This window comes from Hetaerina americana, unplaced genomic scaffold (assembly GCF_022747635.1).
Source record: "Hetaerina americana unplaced genomic scaffold, ioHetAmer1.1.p SCAF_10, whole genome shotgun sequence".
Taxonomy (NCBI): domain Eukaryota; kingdom Metazoa; phylum Arthropoda; class Insecta; order Odonata; family Calopterygidae; genus Hetaerina; species Hetaerina americana.
In genome coordinates, this window is record NW_027286070.1 from 58889829 (window position 1) to 58908290 (window position 18462).

Sequence of the window (18462 nt, forward strand, 5' to 3'; positions counted from 1 at the left end):
GAGGTCGTTCAGGTGACGTCAGGCGCGGGCCGTCGGCGGGGCATGGGCGAACGAGGAACACTGCGGCACGTTAAGCAGCGAAGGAAGTGTCGTCGGAGGGAGATGGAAAGGGGAGAGGGGTGTTGAGGTTGGCGAGGGGAAATTGAGGTGAGAGTGACTTCCTCTGAAATGGCCAATAAGAAGGTATAGACGCGAAGGGGCTTCGCCAGAGTTGCTCGGCAAAACGTATCGTGTTTGTCTCGAGCGTTGCTCGCAAGGTGGAAAACGCGGGTTCTTTATTGTAGTGCTGTGTTTTTCTACATATATATTTCCCGTGGAGATTGCGGGTCGACGCATGGGTATTCCAAGGACTTCCAAGGCATTGAGAAAGCTACACCAACAACCGTTTCCACAGGTATTACAGATTTACCATCACCAAATTTTCGTGTCCTGTATTGAGTTGAGAGAAGTGGAAGACGTCAAACAGCGTCATAGAAAAACTTTGTCGCTTCACTTTGCTCTACTTGTATGCGAAGAATTGCGTAATTAAAAAAATAATTTGTGCATCGACATACTAATCAAAGCCCTGGTTACTACCAAACACATTTCATTTCTCTCGTCGCCGACTCTTCCATTTTTGGACTAGAGTGTTTACAGCGTTCATCCGCGAAAACGCTTGGCTAAAATTGCGGTTAGGAAACTGATCGATGAAATTTAATTCGCATATTAGTGTTCGCGCCTATTTGATTAATAAATTCCCTGTGTGTCATTTTAAAAATATGATTTTCATAATATGAGCTTTAATAGCGCCGATATTTAATTCCCATTGTTTTCGTTGTGAGCTCTGAATTTTTGTAAATAAGAAGCGTGGAATTCGGAGTATAATATTTCAAAAAATTTTTTCCTTTGGCCGGCAAGGGGGAAATAAAAACAACGGTGACGCCAAGCACCCTCAGACCAAAGGTTCTCTTCTTTAGCTCAGCGAAAGGAGAATGTTCGATTATCCCCACTATGCATCCGCAAAATATTTTCCCTCTTGCTCAGGTTAGAGTGCCCACGTCATCAAGAGTGCATGTAGGCTACTAGCAATGACACGCGAAGACCGGCTTGGTGAACTACGGCAAGAGGAGTTCTTGGTATGTGCGATAGGGCAAAGGATGAAAGTGCTTATTGCATGACTCTGAACAGACGAGCTGAAGAGAGGGTTGCTCTCAGTGAACGGTGCCCATCCCACGCTGCGGAACAATGCGGTAACGCATTAATAAGTGTCTGAAGCCCTCGAACGACTCTGATAACCCATCAGGCGTAAGTGAACACAGGTGCATGTAATTTCCCGCGATTCGTGTGAAGGGATAAGGAAGTCGCCTGAGTGCACCCGAAAGAACGAGAATAAGCCTCTAACGAGGACGGTAGAAACTAACCGCAGGGCGATAAGACGTTTCCAGGATATAATATTGGTAGTTTAGCTACGAAAACAGAAACGCAGATAAACCACAATTGTATCATCAGTTTATGATTATTTTTTCCTGGAATACTTGGTAAAGAAGCAAATATTCTGTTCATCAAGTTTAACTTGGTATTTTCTCATGACCCTCTCGCAGTTTTTCTCATTGCTACCGTCTTGTGTGTTTCATTTTATTGCTATTGTCTGGAAAAATAATTAATTGCTTCTTTTAGCCTTAAACTAGGCAGCGAATATCTCTATTTCATTGCGGGTTTCAAAAGCTGATAAGAGCGGGTAATTTGAGGGATTAAAGTCTCCTTCAGGGTAATAAAACTTGGTAAACATCGAGGCACGGGCATTAGGACAATTGAGGCCATTAGCATGGGCCAAAATAATGCGAAATTCCCTTTCTCTCAGGAGTTAGGCGACAAGATGTAGGAGATTTGAGAGATGGTCGAGCCCGATACTTTGTGGAAATCCATTTGTAAAGCACAAAGAAAGAATCAAAGACTTTGCGTTTCCACAGATAAAAGATTTTAGGCTACTGAGCTTAGACATAAAAAGTGAATATGATGTAGATGAGGGATAGCTTAGGTACATGCATACTTGATTGGTATTAGGAGATTTTAATCAAATAAGGATGTGGGGGTGGATAATATTCCCGTGGAAACACGTGAAGAGGAAGAGTTTTCATAGGTTAATTCGTACCATTTAAGAGCAGGAAGATTTCGTCAGATCAGTAGTATATATCACAGAAAAAAGAAGAGGCAGCAATATGTGAGGACTGCAAAACAATACGTTTGATTTCTCACACAGCAAAAGTAATACTCAAGAAAATCGATATGAGGAGCGCAAATGGTTGATAAGGGATGCTCAGTTTAGCTTTGGAAAGGGGTGAGGTACGTGTGATGCCATAACTAAACCTACAATGAATTCACCATTAGAGAGCAAAATAGAATACATTCATATTGAATTTGTTTTTTAAATAGATTTCTAGGTGTTCAAAAGAGTAATTTGAGGAGGATAAATGAACGTATTGCAGAACATAGAAGTAGGTTGGAGGGATGGAGTACGTTAGGATAGCAAGGAAGGGATAGGCAAATAATAATTATGTTGGGCGAAATGAAAGGAGGAAGAAAGTATGCAGAAGTGATGGAGGGTTTGTTTTAATTTCGGGTTTCAGGTTGTGCTCCGTTAGGAGATGAAATGTATCGTTGCTTAGTCTGTGTTCATGAAATCTATATTAACCCTATATTAAATGGTAGCCTTACCTAATAATGACATATTCGAGACATCACGTGGCATATATTTTCTTTCTGGAAAGTAGACAAACGGAGGAAATCATTATGGGTAAACCTGGTTTTAGTGCGCAGACATCTATAAATACCGACAGTCGCTCATCCATGCTATCTTACTCAAGTTAATATTCATCTTACAGAGGGCAACGCCATAGAAAAGAATATCGACTATTGCTGCGTTCTCTATTAGACAAAAAAATTAAAAAAGTTTGTTTTGCCATGTATTCAGATAAGTGAGTAAGACTCATATCTCCTGCACTATCGGACGGTTTGCGACGTGATTTTCATCACCATGATTACGAATTGAAAAACTTGATAGCTTATTGAAATTTCTTGGGTAAAAAGATTTGGTCTCTGGCTATGTCTATGTCTTCATTCTATTTACTTATAATTTTTCTGTAGAAAATTACCACTCAGCAAAATCATTAAAACGGAAAGGCTATTTCTTAGAAAAACACCACTGCTAATGAAAAATCAAAATAGCAAAGATGTACATAATTGTTTCTTTTAATAATATATGAAGTTATGCAACGTATGCTTCACAGGTAATCTCTGTATTTTTTTTAAACGTAAAGCAAACTGCAAGATTTTCGGCGAAAGAGTGATGGTGACGGCATGGTGAACTAAGTATTCCAACCTTTTCTCTCATTCTTTCGGTCGTGCTGCTCGTACCTACGTCATAAGTACAGGTAACCAGCGCTTTACTATCTGCGCTAAATGGGGTGCAATTAAAATAAAATAAAACTTCGCCTTGGCGATACAAGAATCGTGAGAAAGGGACCGGGATAACCAGTACGATAGTAGAATAGGACGGGTAGAGGAGGGAGCCTGAAATGCGCCCAGACATTCATGCCCTAAGTGCCGTAAGAAGCCAATGAACGACTTTGTCGACATCCTAAAAACACACTATTAATCTCCTGCGTACAGGATGGCCTTTTCAGTGAGTGACGACGTTTTAGACTGCAATTTCTGGTGATTTTTCACATGAAAGAATTCATACAAATATACCATCACGTTCCACTCATTACCAAAAATGCACACAATAGTAAGCAACGAAACTGAACGCTTGACGAAAGCGAAATGGAGGGAAGAACTCGTTGACATGGACGAAAGAAAATGTCGTCAACTTCAAAATTTTTGCATTTATTTACTCCATCTAGTAAAAAAAGTGCACGTGAAAAGATATTCTTAGCCCATGTACCACATTTACAGCAAGCTCCATATTTTATATTTTCAAGTACTCGGAGCGCTATATCACAGAAAAGCATTTGCTAATTATTTTATACACTTTAATATTCAGTATTTGTTTTATTTTTGAAAAATAGGTTGTTATAATTGAAAACGATCGTGACACTTGACGAGATGAGCCGCCAATTTCCTTTTAGTATTCTCAGAATATTCTACTAATTTTTTTGAAAATTAATGAGTTTGGAATGGCTCTCTAAATAAATATGTCAACCGTTTTCAAAAACTCAGGCAATTACTTCAGGCCCGACATTTTGCCTCCCGGCTATCCATTCACTACAGCGATCTGTCTAATTTTCTGTCAACGAGTTAGCGTTTAGAGAATTTAGAGAAAGAAGGAATCTAGGGACAGGGATCTCCCTCGCATAGCCTTGGGAGGAAGGGTTTTCTTCTGGGTGCCATTAAAAGAGCGCCTACTAATTCTAAATTTCTGATAAATACATCTTCCTTTGATATTAAAGCCACCAGAGTCATATCCTGGACGGGTTCGTTTCCCGAACAAATTCACTGATGTCACTCAAGTGGCTTACTGTCAAATTATATCAGGTGCCCGAGATAAGCGAGGAACAAGGTCACGGCTTCTTATCACGAATAACAAATTGATGTTGGGATACCTTGTGAATTCTTTATGCCGAGAGTGTGACGCAGTGGGATGCAATCATGTCCTTCGCAGCAACTAATATCGAAACACCGATGCAACTTAAATCTCCATACCTACGCACAGGGAATTGGGAAAAAAACTGAAGAATTCTCTTAAATGATTTCCTTCAAAAACGTTTTGTGATATTTTTAATGGCCTCAGGTCTGGAAAGGAATCGTAAGTCAGATATTTGGATTCAGAACACCGAGTAGATATTACCATTTTGCTTTCAAAACAACATCCATAGCTTGTCTGTTATGGTCAAGTTCTGGAATATCCTTGAAGGGTTTATATAGTTAGCTATAAAAGGTTATATAGTTAAATGGAGGAAGTTCGGGCACTCATGCAGCCATTGAAGTCTCCCTGAAGCTGTATCCCATGCGTATCGTATCGGCTGTGTAAGAGTGAAAGGCTTGGATAAATTACCTAAACTCATTTTCACGTGTGTCAAGTTAATTACTGCGTTTTACTTTTGGAAAATTACGGTATTAGAGTAATTAAAAAAAATGTCCAATTTGTTCGTGTTTTCTCCTAGTGTTCTCGTGTTTCAATTCTACACGGTTCAAGTTAGGGAGCAAATAAATAATAGAAACTACAGCATTCATCTTATCTATGCGCTCCATAGAGCTAGTAAAATTATAAAAACTGACGAAATAAGACCGTAAAATAGGACATATTTCCACCTTCTTTCTTGGCGAGAGAAATTCCGTTTTTCACGATTGTCCAATCAATACACAACCGATTCTCTCCTTATCTGCACAAATAAATAACACGAAAGACTCTCCTGAATCTCCAAAGAAACTGCGGGAGATGCCGCAACAGTAACTTTTAACGGAGTCATCCGCTAATGTGCATTTCAATGCAACAATTTCAGAGCGTAAAAATCATTCGCCTTGACTGGGACTCGAACCCAGATCCCTCGGTAGCTTAAGTGGCTAAAGCACTCGACCGGATATTGAGGGATCTGGGTTCGAGTCCCAGTCAAGGCGAATGATTTTTACGCTCTGAAATTGTTGCATCTCCTGAATCTTACAGAGCTTTCATATGTAAACAGTTCATATTGGTTATAAAGGAAATTTACACCTTAAGTTTAATGTGGTTATGAGGAGATTTGTGACTATCAGGCTTACTAAGAATATTTGCAGAAAGCTTTCTCAAAAAACCAATGCGCTATTTGCATGGACTGTATATTGCTTAGGACTACAGCAATTGCGAAGGGTAGTGGTAAATTTTATAAAACCTTCAAGATGATTTATTAATGCGATCGCGGTAGTTTTCACGCTGCTTAATTAAACTATTTTAGAAAATCTGAAATCAAACGAGAGATAGAACTTGAGGATTGAAAATTTTAATGGATTGACTTGTGCACACAATACCCAGGCAAAATAAAAATAAAAACCACGAAATGGTGATTAGCCAGAAAACGCAATTTTCCACAAAAAAATGTGTTATAACGTAGGGTCTGAGGTATTCAACAGAAATGATGAGGTCATGCATCACCGAGTAGGTCGCAGGAAAAAATTCAGTAAATTGTAAGTTTTAGCTATTGCGGGTGAACTCTTTCCTCTGCTCTCTGTGGTCTATGCAATTTATTCCATTTGGAAGAGGTGAGTTAATGATGAAGACAGGATTATTAATGTGTGCAAAAATAGTGGAACCTGATCCAGCACCAAAATTATTCTACTCTTAGGTACTAAAGGTAAAAGATTGAACCAACCCCATCTGGCGGACACAATAATCTCCACCATCTCTAGTGTGGCAGGCGTCCCATTAGCTATCACACCTCATGCTGACAATTTATTTTTCTTTAGATTGCATAATCATCGATTTGAACCCGAGGTCTCGAAGTGGGAAGCCAGTACGTCGACTAACATCCACATCAATCCGTTTTCCTTTTTCCGCCTCTCGATGCACATGTACCGGCGCCGCTGAAATCCACGCTGGCGGGACTCTTAAGTTGCCATTTGGAGAAGAGAAAGTTACCAGTGGGGAATCCCTCCTTCATCTTAAAACGAGGAAACTTGGCAGAGAGCGGCGAGCGAATGAAATTTTGCACGCCCCCCTCGGTAATTCTCATTGGTGGTGAAATCTGGATGCTATTTTCACTGGTTTGTGGGTCGAAACGAAAGTAGCGAACTATTATAAACGAGTCATATCAATTCAATCTCATTCGAGTGCATGATAGTTATTTGCCCGGGAAGAGTTTTGCCCGTGCAAATAAAATGTAATTCTGTTGCTTAAACGTGGTAACTCTACTTTTTAAGCAAGTATTTTATCAGGCGCCCTTTTAAAAATATGATTAATGATAGTATACGATAAGTCAGCAAGCAAAGAAGTATTTGTTTATAAATTGATAAATATATTTCGAAGATTATTTTTTTGCAGATTGGGGGATATAAAATGAGCAAAACTCTGTAAAATCAGGATTCCGGAATATCTTAAGAGAAACAATTTATGTACAAGATAAATCGTATTTTGGTGAGATAAATACAGTTTTCCGCCCAGAAACCAACATCGCGAGGATTTAGCCGTGGGTCTCTTTTAAAGGTACCTTCTCATTTGATTCCTAGCTTTGTCAACTATTCATGTGAAAATTCACGAATGGTAAACGAAAAAGTAGTGGCCCTCGATCAAAAATATACGATTTTCCCTGGCCTCTTCGGATATGAGGTGAGCTTCACTCTCAAAAAACCAATCTCTGGGTTGATAAATTATTTTTCTTGAACGAAAAAACGAAATCCCCCCAAATCACCCGATCGAAGTAGGTAAAAAATATAATACCTTTCACGGTTTTTGATTGTCGACTCTCGAAAGAAAAAACCGCAAAAATTCAAGTTCCTTACAATTAAGCGGGTGAGGTGTTGAAGTGCATTAACATAAATGGGCGATGTTCTTGCGGCATCACACTTATGTCTAGCTGCCGATGAATCACATTTTTCTACATTCTAGTTTCATAATCAGAATTCTGTATTATAAAGATACCGATAATTATGAGATAAAAGGAAGACTGTGACTATTATAATTACATATTTGTCGTCAATGTCTTATCTCCTGTACTGATGTAATTTATACGGAGTCGAGGTGAGAGTGCGAAAATTCACACCTAAAATGTGGTCTTATCGTATAAGTCTGATGCAAATGTGTATAGCCATGTGAATGATTTTTCGCCTATTTACATCATAAAGTCGACATATCGACCCTTTGACGCCGTTCACTTTAGGTCCCATTAAGACTATCAAATCGAGTTCGAAAGAAGGCGACGGAATGAAGTTCGGTGAAGAACCTTGGAAGCGGTCGGGGATGATACTACTCCCGGAAACTTTCTCTTCCACCCATGGCAGTCGCTGGGCCTCATCGGAGGGCGCTCTTGTGTCCTTGACACCGATAACCTTAACCTCTTATAAAGATTAAAATCCATTCACTCTCATTTTGCCCCAATAAAACTGAGCGATCTGAGGGCTACAAATTGCTGAAGGCAGTAGGACAGCCAGTTTTTAATATTGTTCAGATAAATGTGCGTACTTTTGGTATTCTCCGACTTCTGCTGCGAACGTTAGCTCAAATTTTATACCCTATGATGCCTACGTCAATATTTTTCAATCAGCTGTAAGTCTACATGATGATGAACTTCGGAACGTTTTCAAAACACGAATGGAGCCCGTCATCAATTGGTGGCTGTTCTTTTTATTTGTTTCCTTTTTTATTTTCCATTCATGTTATGATACATATGATTACAACATACTTAATCACGTTTAAATCGTTTTTCACAACATGATTAAGTGATGCCTTTATTTTACCTCGTATATTTATTAATTTTAGGGATTGATGTAGCTTGAAACTATTAGAACATGAGTAGTTTTTTATGAAAAAATCTGGGGAAAATGTATTTACTTTGACACGGCAATCCATTTACAATTAGGTGTCCTACGAGTAGCCTTTTCAGATATTCATACTTTTTAGTTTTGACTTGTACCATTATTTAATTCAGATAGGCATCTCTATCTTAGTTCTCTCCTTCCACCTGCCTTTCCACAAGACATCAACAAACTTTGGTGTCTTGGAAAGGATAAGTTTAGTCTGTCGTTTCTCCTTTAAAGTGTTTCCCAAATAACTATTTACCGCCCTTGAGTAACTGATCCGTTGGTCAATCGACCTACCCAGTTGACCTTCATCATTCTCCTACCTGTAGCACCACAGTTCCAATGCTGTCTTTTTTTTATGGTCCACACACCGTTCTCAAGAGCTATCTCTGCGTTGGTGAATTAAAGTCCACTGCCACGATGAAGTTTTTGCTAATTAAATGCCCAAATTTTTTTTCTAAGAATCATTATAATAGGGTGGAGTTTGTGATTGTTATTTTAGTATATTCTACTCGCTATTTCTGTCTTTGGTGAGACTTCCCAATAAATAGAAAGAGATCATCCACCTCGAAATAATAGTTGGTTGCCAAATTTTACAGTTGAAGTGGCATATGTCATTCTAAGTAAAGCAATTATTGTCAATCATTTGCACCTCCAATGATCCAATACTTTCAAGACGTGAAGATCCTCGTCTAAATACGTATCTTACTCTGAAATCCTCTACAAGGACGCGTGGTGGGTGATATGAAGTTCACTCAAATGATTTCCCGGTTTTCGAATCGAAAAAAGTAGACTCACCCCTTTTGCACCAAATTGGTACCAAATACAATTTACAAACACATCGTGACCCTTAGAATCCGATTAAAAACTAAATATTTACTAATACATGAATTGTTTGGTTAGAGTCGTTAGTATTGACTTCGTTGCAAATACTAATTTCTTATTTTGAAAACCATGGAGAGATCGACGAGTTATCATAGAAATAGCTGGGAAAAATCTGAATGCATGATTTATTCATGAACATTTACATTTATCTTGGCGTTTCACCACTTCGGGTACCACTTACCCACACTTACCAAGGAGTGGGTTTCTCTTGAAACAATATTTAAGTAATTTTTAGTTGACAGCAGTTATGCGTACATATACATGAATCTTTGGGTTTTTATTAATGAAAATGCTACTTATAAAGTGGCAGGGTCTTTTGGTGACCTTTGAGTGAGTGATAATAATATAAAAATGTTGAAATTATTTCATAAAACAATACCGCCATGATAGTGCACCATGTTTTATTGGAGGGGTAAATGCTCCGTCCACGTTTCTGAAGCGAATAAATTAAAATTTCGGTTTAAATAGTTATCAGCAAAATCTTTAATAACAGAGTTCTTAAACGATAAGAAAGACAATTACTTCGGAGTTTTGAATCCGGTCTAGATTCATGATAAACATTGGGAAATGTTAGCATGGATAAAGACTTATTTATCTCGAATATATGGTTTAAGTACAAGAAGATTCATTTGTGTGGATGAAAAAGGAGCGATCTTAAGACCAATACTGATTTCAATGTATATTATAATAGGTTGATAGCGTTAAGGTCATGGGGCCATGTGCAGTTCTGAATTTGGAGGTCTGCTGTTTTGGGTAGTTTTAAAAGTGGATTTGGGGAAACGTTGCCGACGAAGATTGAAGCGTAAAACTAAATAAGAGTCTTAGCCGAAGATCTAGTTGACAAAAGTGTAAGAATGCAGAGCGAATAGATACTCGTATTCTTCAGCATACGCTATGCTTGGATTCGGCGAAATGGAAAATACACGTACCCGCCTTGTGTGCTATGCTTGGTTGGCTCATGTCGAGATAATGGAAGAAAGCCGAATCACCAAACATATACATTAAGGAAAAGAGAATAGTAGGAGGGGAAGAAAAAGATCAAGAATTGTACGTATTTGTGCAGACTCTCTAAAGAATGACCATGAGAAGTCTTAGGAGAGGAAGAGGAACTACGAAACAATGTATAAATGTGACAGGGATAAAATGATTAGCAAGGATTGAAGTGTGTGGAGGAGGCTTGTGAACGGGAAATGATGACCCTATCATAACTTAAAATGAAGTTTTTTAAGCATGTCTTTATCAAAAGGGAACAGTGAGAAAGGGTGTACGTATATGTATACTTCGTGCTATCTCTCGGGTAATAATTTACACTTGGAATTTAAGAAAGAAGTGTGGGAGGTGTTTTTTACCTTCATACCTTCTCCCGAAATAAAATTATCACGCGATTTTTCACCCATCAGAATTGATAAGCACTGGACAATATGTAAAAATATTATCACCCAACCAGTCTGCATTCTCAACCAATATTCGGCCGGCTTGCAATTGGGACTGAGACTATCTAAACGAACGGCCTGTGATAGTCACCCATTCAGATAACGTGGAACAGATACTTTCCGTGTTTAAACTATGATTTGTAAGAGATATCTAGTCATCAAATAGAATATTTGGAATCAATTACTGTGGTGGACACTAATAGATTCCACAATTCATTGATATGCTAACGATAAACACTAACACGTTAACCGAAATACCCTTCTCACTTTATTTGGGTCGAAATCAAACGAAATAAAATAAAATTTGAATTTCAGCATGGAAAGATTCTATTAATAAGCTTAAATGTATGAACTACTCGGAGCAATTTCAATGGTGATATTCCCTTCATGATTAATTGAACTGGGTATTGTGTTGCTTTGGTGCACATCGGTATTAATCTCAACTATGAGAGTCGTAGCGATGGTTCAATAGTGAAAAAACATTGAACCCTTGTTATTATCCTCGAATTGGATTTATTTAAAAAATATGAAACTACGCGCATAGCTAAGTTAAAGAATCCATGCAAATATAAAGTTATCCGAGTTAAAAGTGTTGCAGCATAGTGAATGCAGTGAGCGTTCGGTTCCTGGCTGGAGAGACCGATTCAACTTCGAGAGATTTCTTCACCCAACTTGCATGATTTTTCGAGTGTAAAATTATTAGGAATAGCTTGGGAAAGGAATTGGCCCTCCCACCCTATGAATCTTAAGAGTTTCAAACGCCGCAGGGCTTGGTATTATGTGGGCTCAGATTTCGCCAATCAAACCAACCTACGGGTTGGTTATGATAGCGGTGCTGGGTTAAAAGTAATTGTTCAAATGGCAATAATATTATATATATTGCTCCCACCAAAGATTTGAAAGTATGTACCAATTCACCTGAGGATAGGGTACACTGAGGATAGAAGGTCAATGCCAAATCCTTGTCGCGAGAGGTTTGACATATTCACTTTTTGCTTACTATGCCAGCCTTTGGTTAGGCACAGGGACCAACTCTCGGAAGATATTACATGCTACATAAAAAAGATCCCATACCATGTGGTATCCACGAGGAAAAAGGCTGAAAGTATAAGTAGTATGTTGTTTCCGTAGCCAAGGGGAGATGGAGGGAAAAATTACCCCTTGGACCGACGATAATTATCAAATATATTTTAAGTGCTTCGGATCTTAAAATAAAAAATAATCCATTATACGTACCAATAATTTTATACTGATAACGAAATGGCGTTTTGTCACTAAAACCTATCTATAGAACTTCGGGGCTACGCAGTACCTTGGTCTTTTTGATAAAGACAGGCATCCTACTGACATAACTTCTCATTTTTACGGATCACTTACTACTCCCTTTCTTAGGTATAGTTGGGAACTGGCAGGAAAAAAACTGATATTTACTCAAGAACTCATTGTAAGCGATGAATCAATAATATGTTAAAAATAAAATTCATGAAAAGTTTTTAGCATCGGGTAAGACTGAAAATGCCTAAATGCAATTGAATCAAAGAATTTTTTTCAACTAAAATAAGAATTTGCGGACCGGATTTCGTAATTCGACTTCATTTATGACGCAAGTTGATGAGTCCCTAATTAAAATTAGTTCTCATATTTGCTCTGAAAATTTATTTGACAAAAATACTATAGAAATAATGTTTGACTACATGTGGCTTTCCAAAAGCATTTTTTGGACACGAAAGGGGAAGATGTTAATGGAAATAAAGTGGAAGTGAGAAATCTACTATGGTCGTAAAAAAAGATAAAACGACTGTGCGAAGTTTATCACTTTAACTTTACATAAGCCTTGTGGGTTCATTCGTCTTGTTGATTTACTAACAAGAAACATAGTAGTAATATCTTGCGAGACACGGCGTTGGTTGGGATCCCAAGTAGAGTGCTTGAACATAGTTGCGTGAAACTGACGACCTAAAGGTGCTACGAACTGGGGGGCGGAGAGGTAATCATGATTTTACATTCCATTTGATTTGGCAATGTGGGTGTGGAGAGGAATGGAACAGTTGAAATCGATTGAAAGAAAAAACAAATGAAGAAGTAACTACGGGGAGGAGAGGGGATTGTTGGGGCAAATCCAAAGAAGGTAAGAAAGAAGAATGCAAAGCGTTTTGATTGGCAGTGGAATGCTTAAGACTGCGATAGAGAGGAGGATGTTATGCAATTGAGGTGTAGGGATAGGAATAGGTTAGGAATTCTGAAAGGAATGAAGGGAGGAAGGAAGTATGCGGGGTTGAGGAAAAGTTAATTGCAGTGAGGAATGTCAACTGTGTCTTGTTGGATGCGATTAGGAAGAGTAGGTGTATCGGGGCTGTTCCCATTCAAAACCTATCTCAAACGATGGATTAACAAATGCTAATATAAACTCTCGATCATTTCCCAATGACCCCAGGTTACATTTCCTTTTTTTTCGTTACAGTTTTGATCAAAGCTAAGAAGCTGAAATTTCAATTTACTTTCAACTTCACGCGTTAATAAAATATAGTTCCAATTAACGAGTTAATTTTTCAAAAATTGTTGCTTAATTAATGACGCCAAATGTGAACTTTCTCAATATATATATATATATATATATATATATATATATATATATATATATATATACTATACATGTACATGTCTCAAAAATTCTAGATCACAAAATTAGTATCTTCTTTGAGTTTAATTCATTATTTTTCTCACAAAATAAAATAGAATTTTGCGGGGTAAGAAAATTAAAATTGAATAACAGCTCTAAAACTCAGTACTAAATGGTTGAATGAATAATAAGTCAAATTCGCCCCACATTTCATAAATAATGATGCTTGATGGGATTTTTTCGAGAGTCAATTGATAGAGCCCTGGATTTAAGGATTTGAGTGTCTCTTACAAAAAACTCTGAAACAAACTTTTAAGTTGAGTTCTAGTGATGGTCCAGTAAGTAGAGCAATAGGCTACTTACCGAAAGGTCAAGGTTCGATTCCGGGTACCAGAATGTTCTGAGAAACCATAGATGGCATAAGGAAAGGAATCCCTCTAAACTCTGGTGTGTGATTTTCACACACCATTGGGCTTAGCGCCAGGAAAGCTCTTCCCTCATCAATCAAAGCAAACCACCCGGGTTGTTACCTGTGGTGGTTGGTTGAGTTACAGGGAATTAATCTAACTGTAAAACCAATAATATGACTGACTAATTAAGTCAATATAAATTGGATGCAACCTTAAGTCAGTTATTTTTAAAACATTACCTTCCGCAATCTGTTCATATCTCCCCTTTTTTTGGTAGTTTTTGATGATGTATGGTCTAATCATATATTTATTGACGTTTACTTTCTTCCGAGATACTTCCATTCAAGATGTCAATGAGCAAACATCGCGAGTGATATATCCAATTTCAGACGTATTGCTTAACTCTTTCTCATGAGAGTCGTGAAGCGGTCGTAGTGCACTTGGCATTCAAGAACGACAAGCAGACAGAGGCAGCGTTGTGCATGGATAGATGACATTAGCCTACAATTATGCAAATAAGCATTTTTTTTTCTTTTTTAATACCCTGCAAGCCACCGCTAGGGTGTGTAGCAGGTGGTGAATACACACCGGTCTAATTTGGACCCGAATATTTCCACCCCTACCGCGGTTAGAAAACGTTATTCTTATCCCTTATCGTTCGTGGAAAAAATAGTATCTTGAATTAATATGTTCTACACTTAATCTGTCTCACTTTATTGTCATGACCTCGTGACCGTAGTAATAATAAATTTGCCACGAAATTGCTAAAGAGATATCCTTCCATTTTATGCAAGAGATTTAATCTTTAATTTAACCTTCCTTCCGGGAGCGAATGAGTGAGTGAGTGAGATTAGTAATGAGCGACTGAGATTAATAAGAATATTGTGGCAGCTAAATTTTACGTCACCTTTAGCGGTTTTTTTTTGTGTTTTAGATATCGGCCACTCTGACCTGATTTTACCTTTCCAATTTTTACTCTGACCTGAGCTTATCATCGTAAATTGTGACCTGATCTGAATGGCCATCAGTTGGGACGGCCCTATATGCCTAAATTCAATCGAACTTACGTAAAATTAGAAGTGAGTGAATGAAGAAAGAGACATTTAAGGAAATAGTAACAAGAAATAATGGAAACAAAGTACCCAACAGGCAGACGGAAGATCAGTACTTTCGTGCTAAATATTATTTTTAGATACGGCGCAATTACCGATGCTAGATCCTTAAATATACAAGCGGACATTTCATCGGCCCCGGAGGATTTATTAGGCTTAATATTTTTCAGCCAACGTTCTATTCCATTACATGAGATTTGAATTTTGGGTATCGGTTGATCGGTACGATTTGATAAGCTATCGGGGATATTCTGTGAGATATTACTGAAGACGCTTTGAATGAAGGAATTTATTAAGGTAGCCTTTTCCAATTTGCAAGCAAAAGCTTGTTACTCTTTCTCCTTTATCATTTTTGAGAGAATTGATAGTTGACTTATTTCCCTGAACTTCTCTGATATATGACCAAAATGCTTTGGGATTCTCTTTCAAATTTTCCGCTAACCTTTTCCTTTTGAATTCCCTTAACGCTTTCTGAAATTCATTCTTGGCATTCGCCCCAAATATTTTGTGATCATAAGTGATCTCGTTCTTTTTGTCGCTAGAGATATCATCCCTAATATTTTTCATCTTGGCGTGACATAGCGTTTGGGGTCGTAATGCCTTTCTAGCATCCGCGTTGTACCATCTTGGTTCCGTGTTATCTTTTATAGGTAAAACTAAAAATAATCTCTGGTTTACTTGGGAGTTATTAGCTCATAGAAATTATTTAAAGTATCCCACTACTTCTCAAAATATACTCCATCCATTACTGTCTTCTGCAAATGTCTCCAATAATCTCTTTACTCTCACTCTCTTTTCCACCTCTCTACTTCCTTCTGCTATACATTATGCTTTTTGCTGATAAAAGGAAAACAGACGAATTCCTTTGCATTAGAATTTGGATTCCAAAAATGCTTACGGTGCCAAGTAAACATATTTCCTGACATAGCAAAGAGCTTTGCAAGTGTAAATACCTTGATTAGGAAGCCTCTCTTAATTAGTTTTTGATAAAACAAAAGGCGATACAATCATGAGCAAAGACTTCCTGGGGTGAGAATTAAACAGGGTTATATAGAGAACAAACTTCAAGTAAATATTACTTGTAAGTATTATTTTTAATATATTAAGCATAGGATCACAATGACAATGAAAATTGAACTAACACAGTCTTGTATTGCATCAAACATTTTTTTTCTGGTGGTGAGTGGGAAAAACATGAGATTATATAAAATTGATTGTAATGGGTAGAACTTTGAAACCTCACAGCCCCAAGATCACGGTTAATCTACATTATGTGGGAGAAACAGAGAAATGGGGTAAATTTTCAACCATCAAGCTGGGAGAAAGATTTGATGTAGAATTATCATAGGAACAGCTTGATGATATTTTCAAGACTGTTTATTCTAGGGTAAAGGAATGTGGAAATTAGGGAAAGAGACTTCTTGAGGAAGACCAAAAACAACATCGTACCATTCTCAAAGGGTGCCTCATGGATAAAGGGTGAAGCTATTGAAGGGATGTGCACGCCAAGGGACTCAGTACTCCAGCGAGTACTGCATTGACCCATCAACCCTAAAAATAAAGTTCTTTAAACAATATTGCTCTTACTAGAGATGGAAAGGATACCAAAACAATTAACTAGACTCAGTTACAGTTACTCCTCTAGATTTGTTATGAGTTACACATATCGATTACATCTCTTAAAGGTAACTCTACAGATGTAACAAGTACAGACTCATTACTTATGATAACATTTTGAAAGTAACCCCAGATTCTCAGTGACGAGCTCATTTCTAAATTGTTTTTATAGGTAAAGTTTTTCAACCATCATCTTATACATTGAAATGCAAATAACCAGAAGTTTTCCTAGCTGGCAAAGTAAGCTACATGGTTAAGAGGTGAAATTATAGTTGACTAACACTTAAAAGACAAGGTTTTGGAGTAACGTTGTTTTTGAAATTTAAGCCATAGACACTGAGAGTGAGTTACCTATGGCTTAGATACTGAGAGTTACATACTTCTGAAAGCAGAATAGAATTGTATCAAAATAGAGTTTAAAAACACATTTTAGGGAAGTGAAATAAAAAAGGAGCAATTTCTTTCTGAAAACCATGAGTAGAATATGGACAATGGTTACATTTTTCGAAATCTAACCATTATAATTACAAACCACCTCAGAATTAATCACTACGGGTGACTCAGTTAAGAAAAGGCATGAAAACAACAAGATTAAGCCACACTATCTAATGCCTGTGAAATCTTGCTCATCACATAATAGTTATATTGCCATGAGTATTTAATGAAGGCATTTTTAAAATTAAACACCCAGTCCTCTCTAGCTGATATTTTGGTTTCATTATCTTTCTTTCCTCCAGGGGAATATCTTGAACTGATGGAAGGAAACAGAAATCCTGGTTTCGTTGAAGATGGCAATCAAAGGCCAAATGGGTCATTATCCAACTACCAGATTGCCGGGAAAACATCAGATACAGAAATGCATTCAATACCAGATGTTACAATGAAAAATGACTATAATGATAATGATATGAACAAGGTAAGTGTTGAAAAAAATGCATCATTCAATTCCATCAATAGCATAAAGTACCTGGAAGATGAGTTTTGCCTTGTTTGAGAGATAAATTTCCCATCCATAATTATTTTATTATCAAATGGTGCATCAATGAGTCAAAATTATCAGCATTAACAATTCAAGATGAAGTGGAGGAAAATTAAGAATAATATCAAAACAGTGTAAATGGTCAGATTTATTTAGTTTACATTTTATTCTTTCCATTTATTTAGTTTGCATAATATTTTATTCTTTCCTTAACATACAACACACAGGCATTAACTGGTGAAAAAAGGGGGGCATTCCTACAAAGAGCAGTGATTATTCTGGTGAATTCAAGCAATTCACTCCATTGAGTTTACCCAAAGTGGAGATTTACCTAAGTTGCTTTCCTGAGCTCAAAAATTTTTGATCCACTCCATTGTACAAAAATCCTCCAACCTCTTCTCAAGATAAAATTTACTGGATGTGCTGGCTTTATAGTATCACTACGGTTTATTTTACATCCATTCCTGTTATTATAGTCACATGAATGAAAATTCTAAAATTATAACTGCTCTATAATGAGTTTGATGTAAGATTCCTAATATTTTGCTGGGTTTAATAAGTTAGAAATGGGTTATTTTTAAATAAAATTTATCAAACTTGCATTGTGTATTCATAAAAATAGGAAGAAATTCATGAATTTATCCAATAATAGTGGTTTCTGACTTTTGTTAAGAATTTTTCATGTAATTTCAGAGAGGAAGGAGGAAAAACCATAATGCATTTGATTTAGTTTACTTTGGATATTTTAAAGATGCATTAGACATCAGTAAGAAGTATTACAAGAGAATACTTGTGGTAGTATTATATCTATTAGTAGCAGCATATGGAATTGGAGCATCTATCTATTGGAACCATAACTCAGGTTTGTTGCAATCTGCTTCTAATGTACCTCCTTCAAGATTTAAAATTAAATAAAGTTTCATTTAGAATAGGAGCCTAA

The 18462-nt window shown here is 37.2% G+C and overlaps 1 protein-coding gene across 2 annotated transcripts in view; it reads left to right on the plus strand.

The window, feature by feature from the left end:
• Positions 1-206: 206 nt before the first annotated feature.
• The window catches only part of LOC139698878 (uncharacterized transporter YutK-like), a 29611-nt gene continuing 11355 nt past the window's right edge, over positions 207-18462 (plus strand). For both annotated transcript variants that reach the window (XM_071597837.1, XM_071597829.1), the window contains exons 1-3: positions 207-394; positions 17281-17459; positions 18216-18384. In XM_071597837.1, coding sequence (XP_071453938.1) covers positions 17298-17459; positions 18216-18384 — 331 coding nt within the window. In that variant the 5' untranslated portion in view covers positions 207-394; positions 17281-17297. The remainder of the gene's footprint in view (positions 395-17280; positions 17460-18215; positions 18385-18462) is intronic.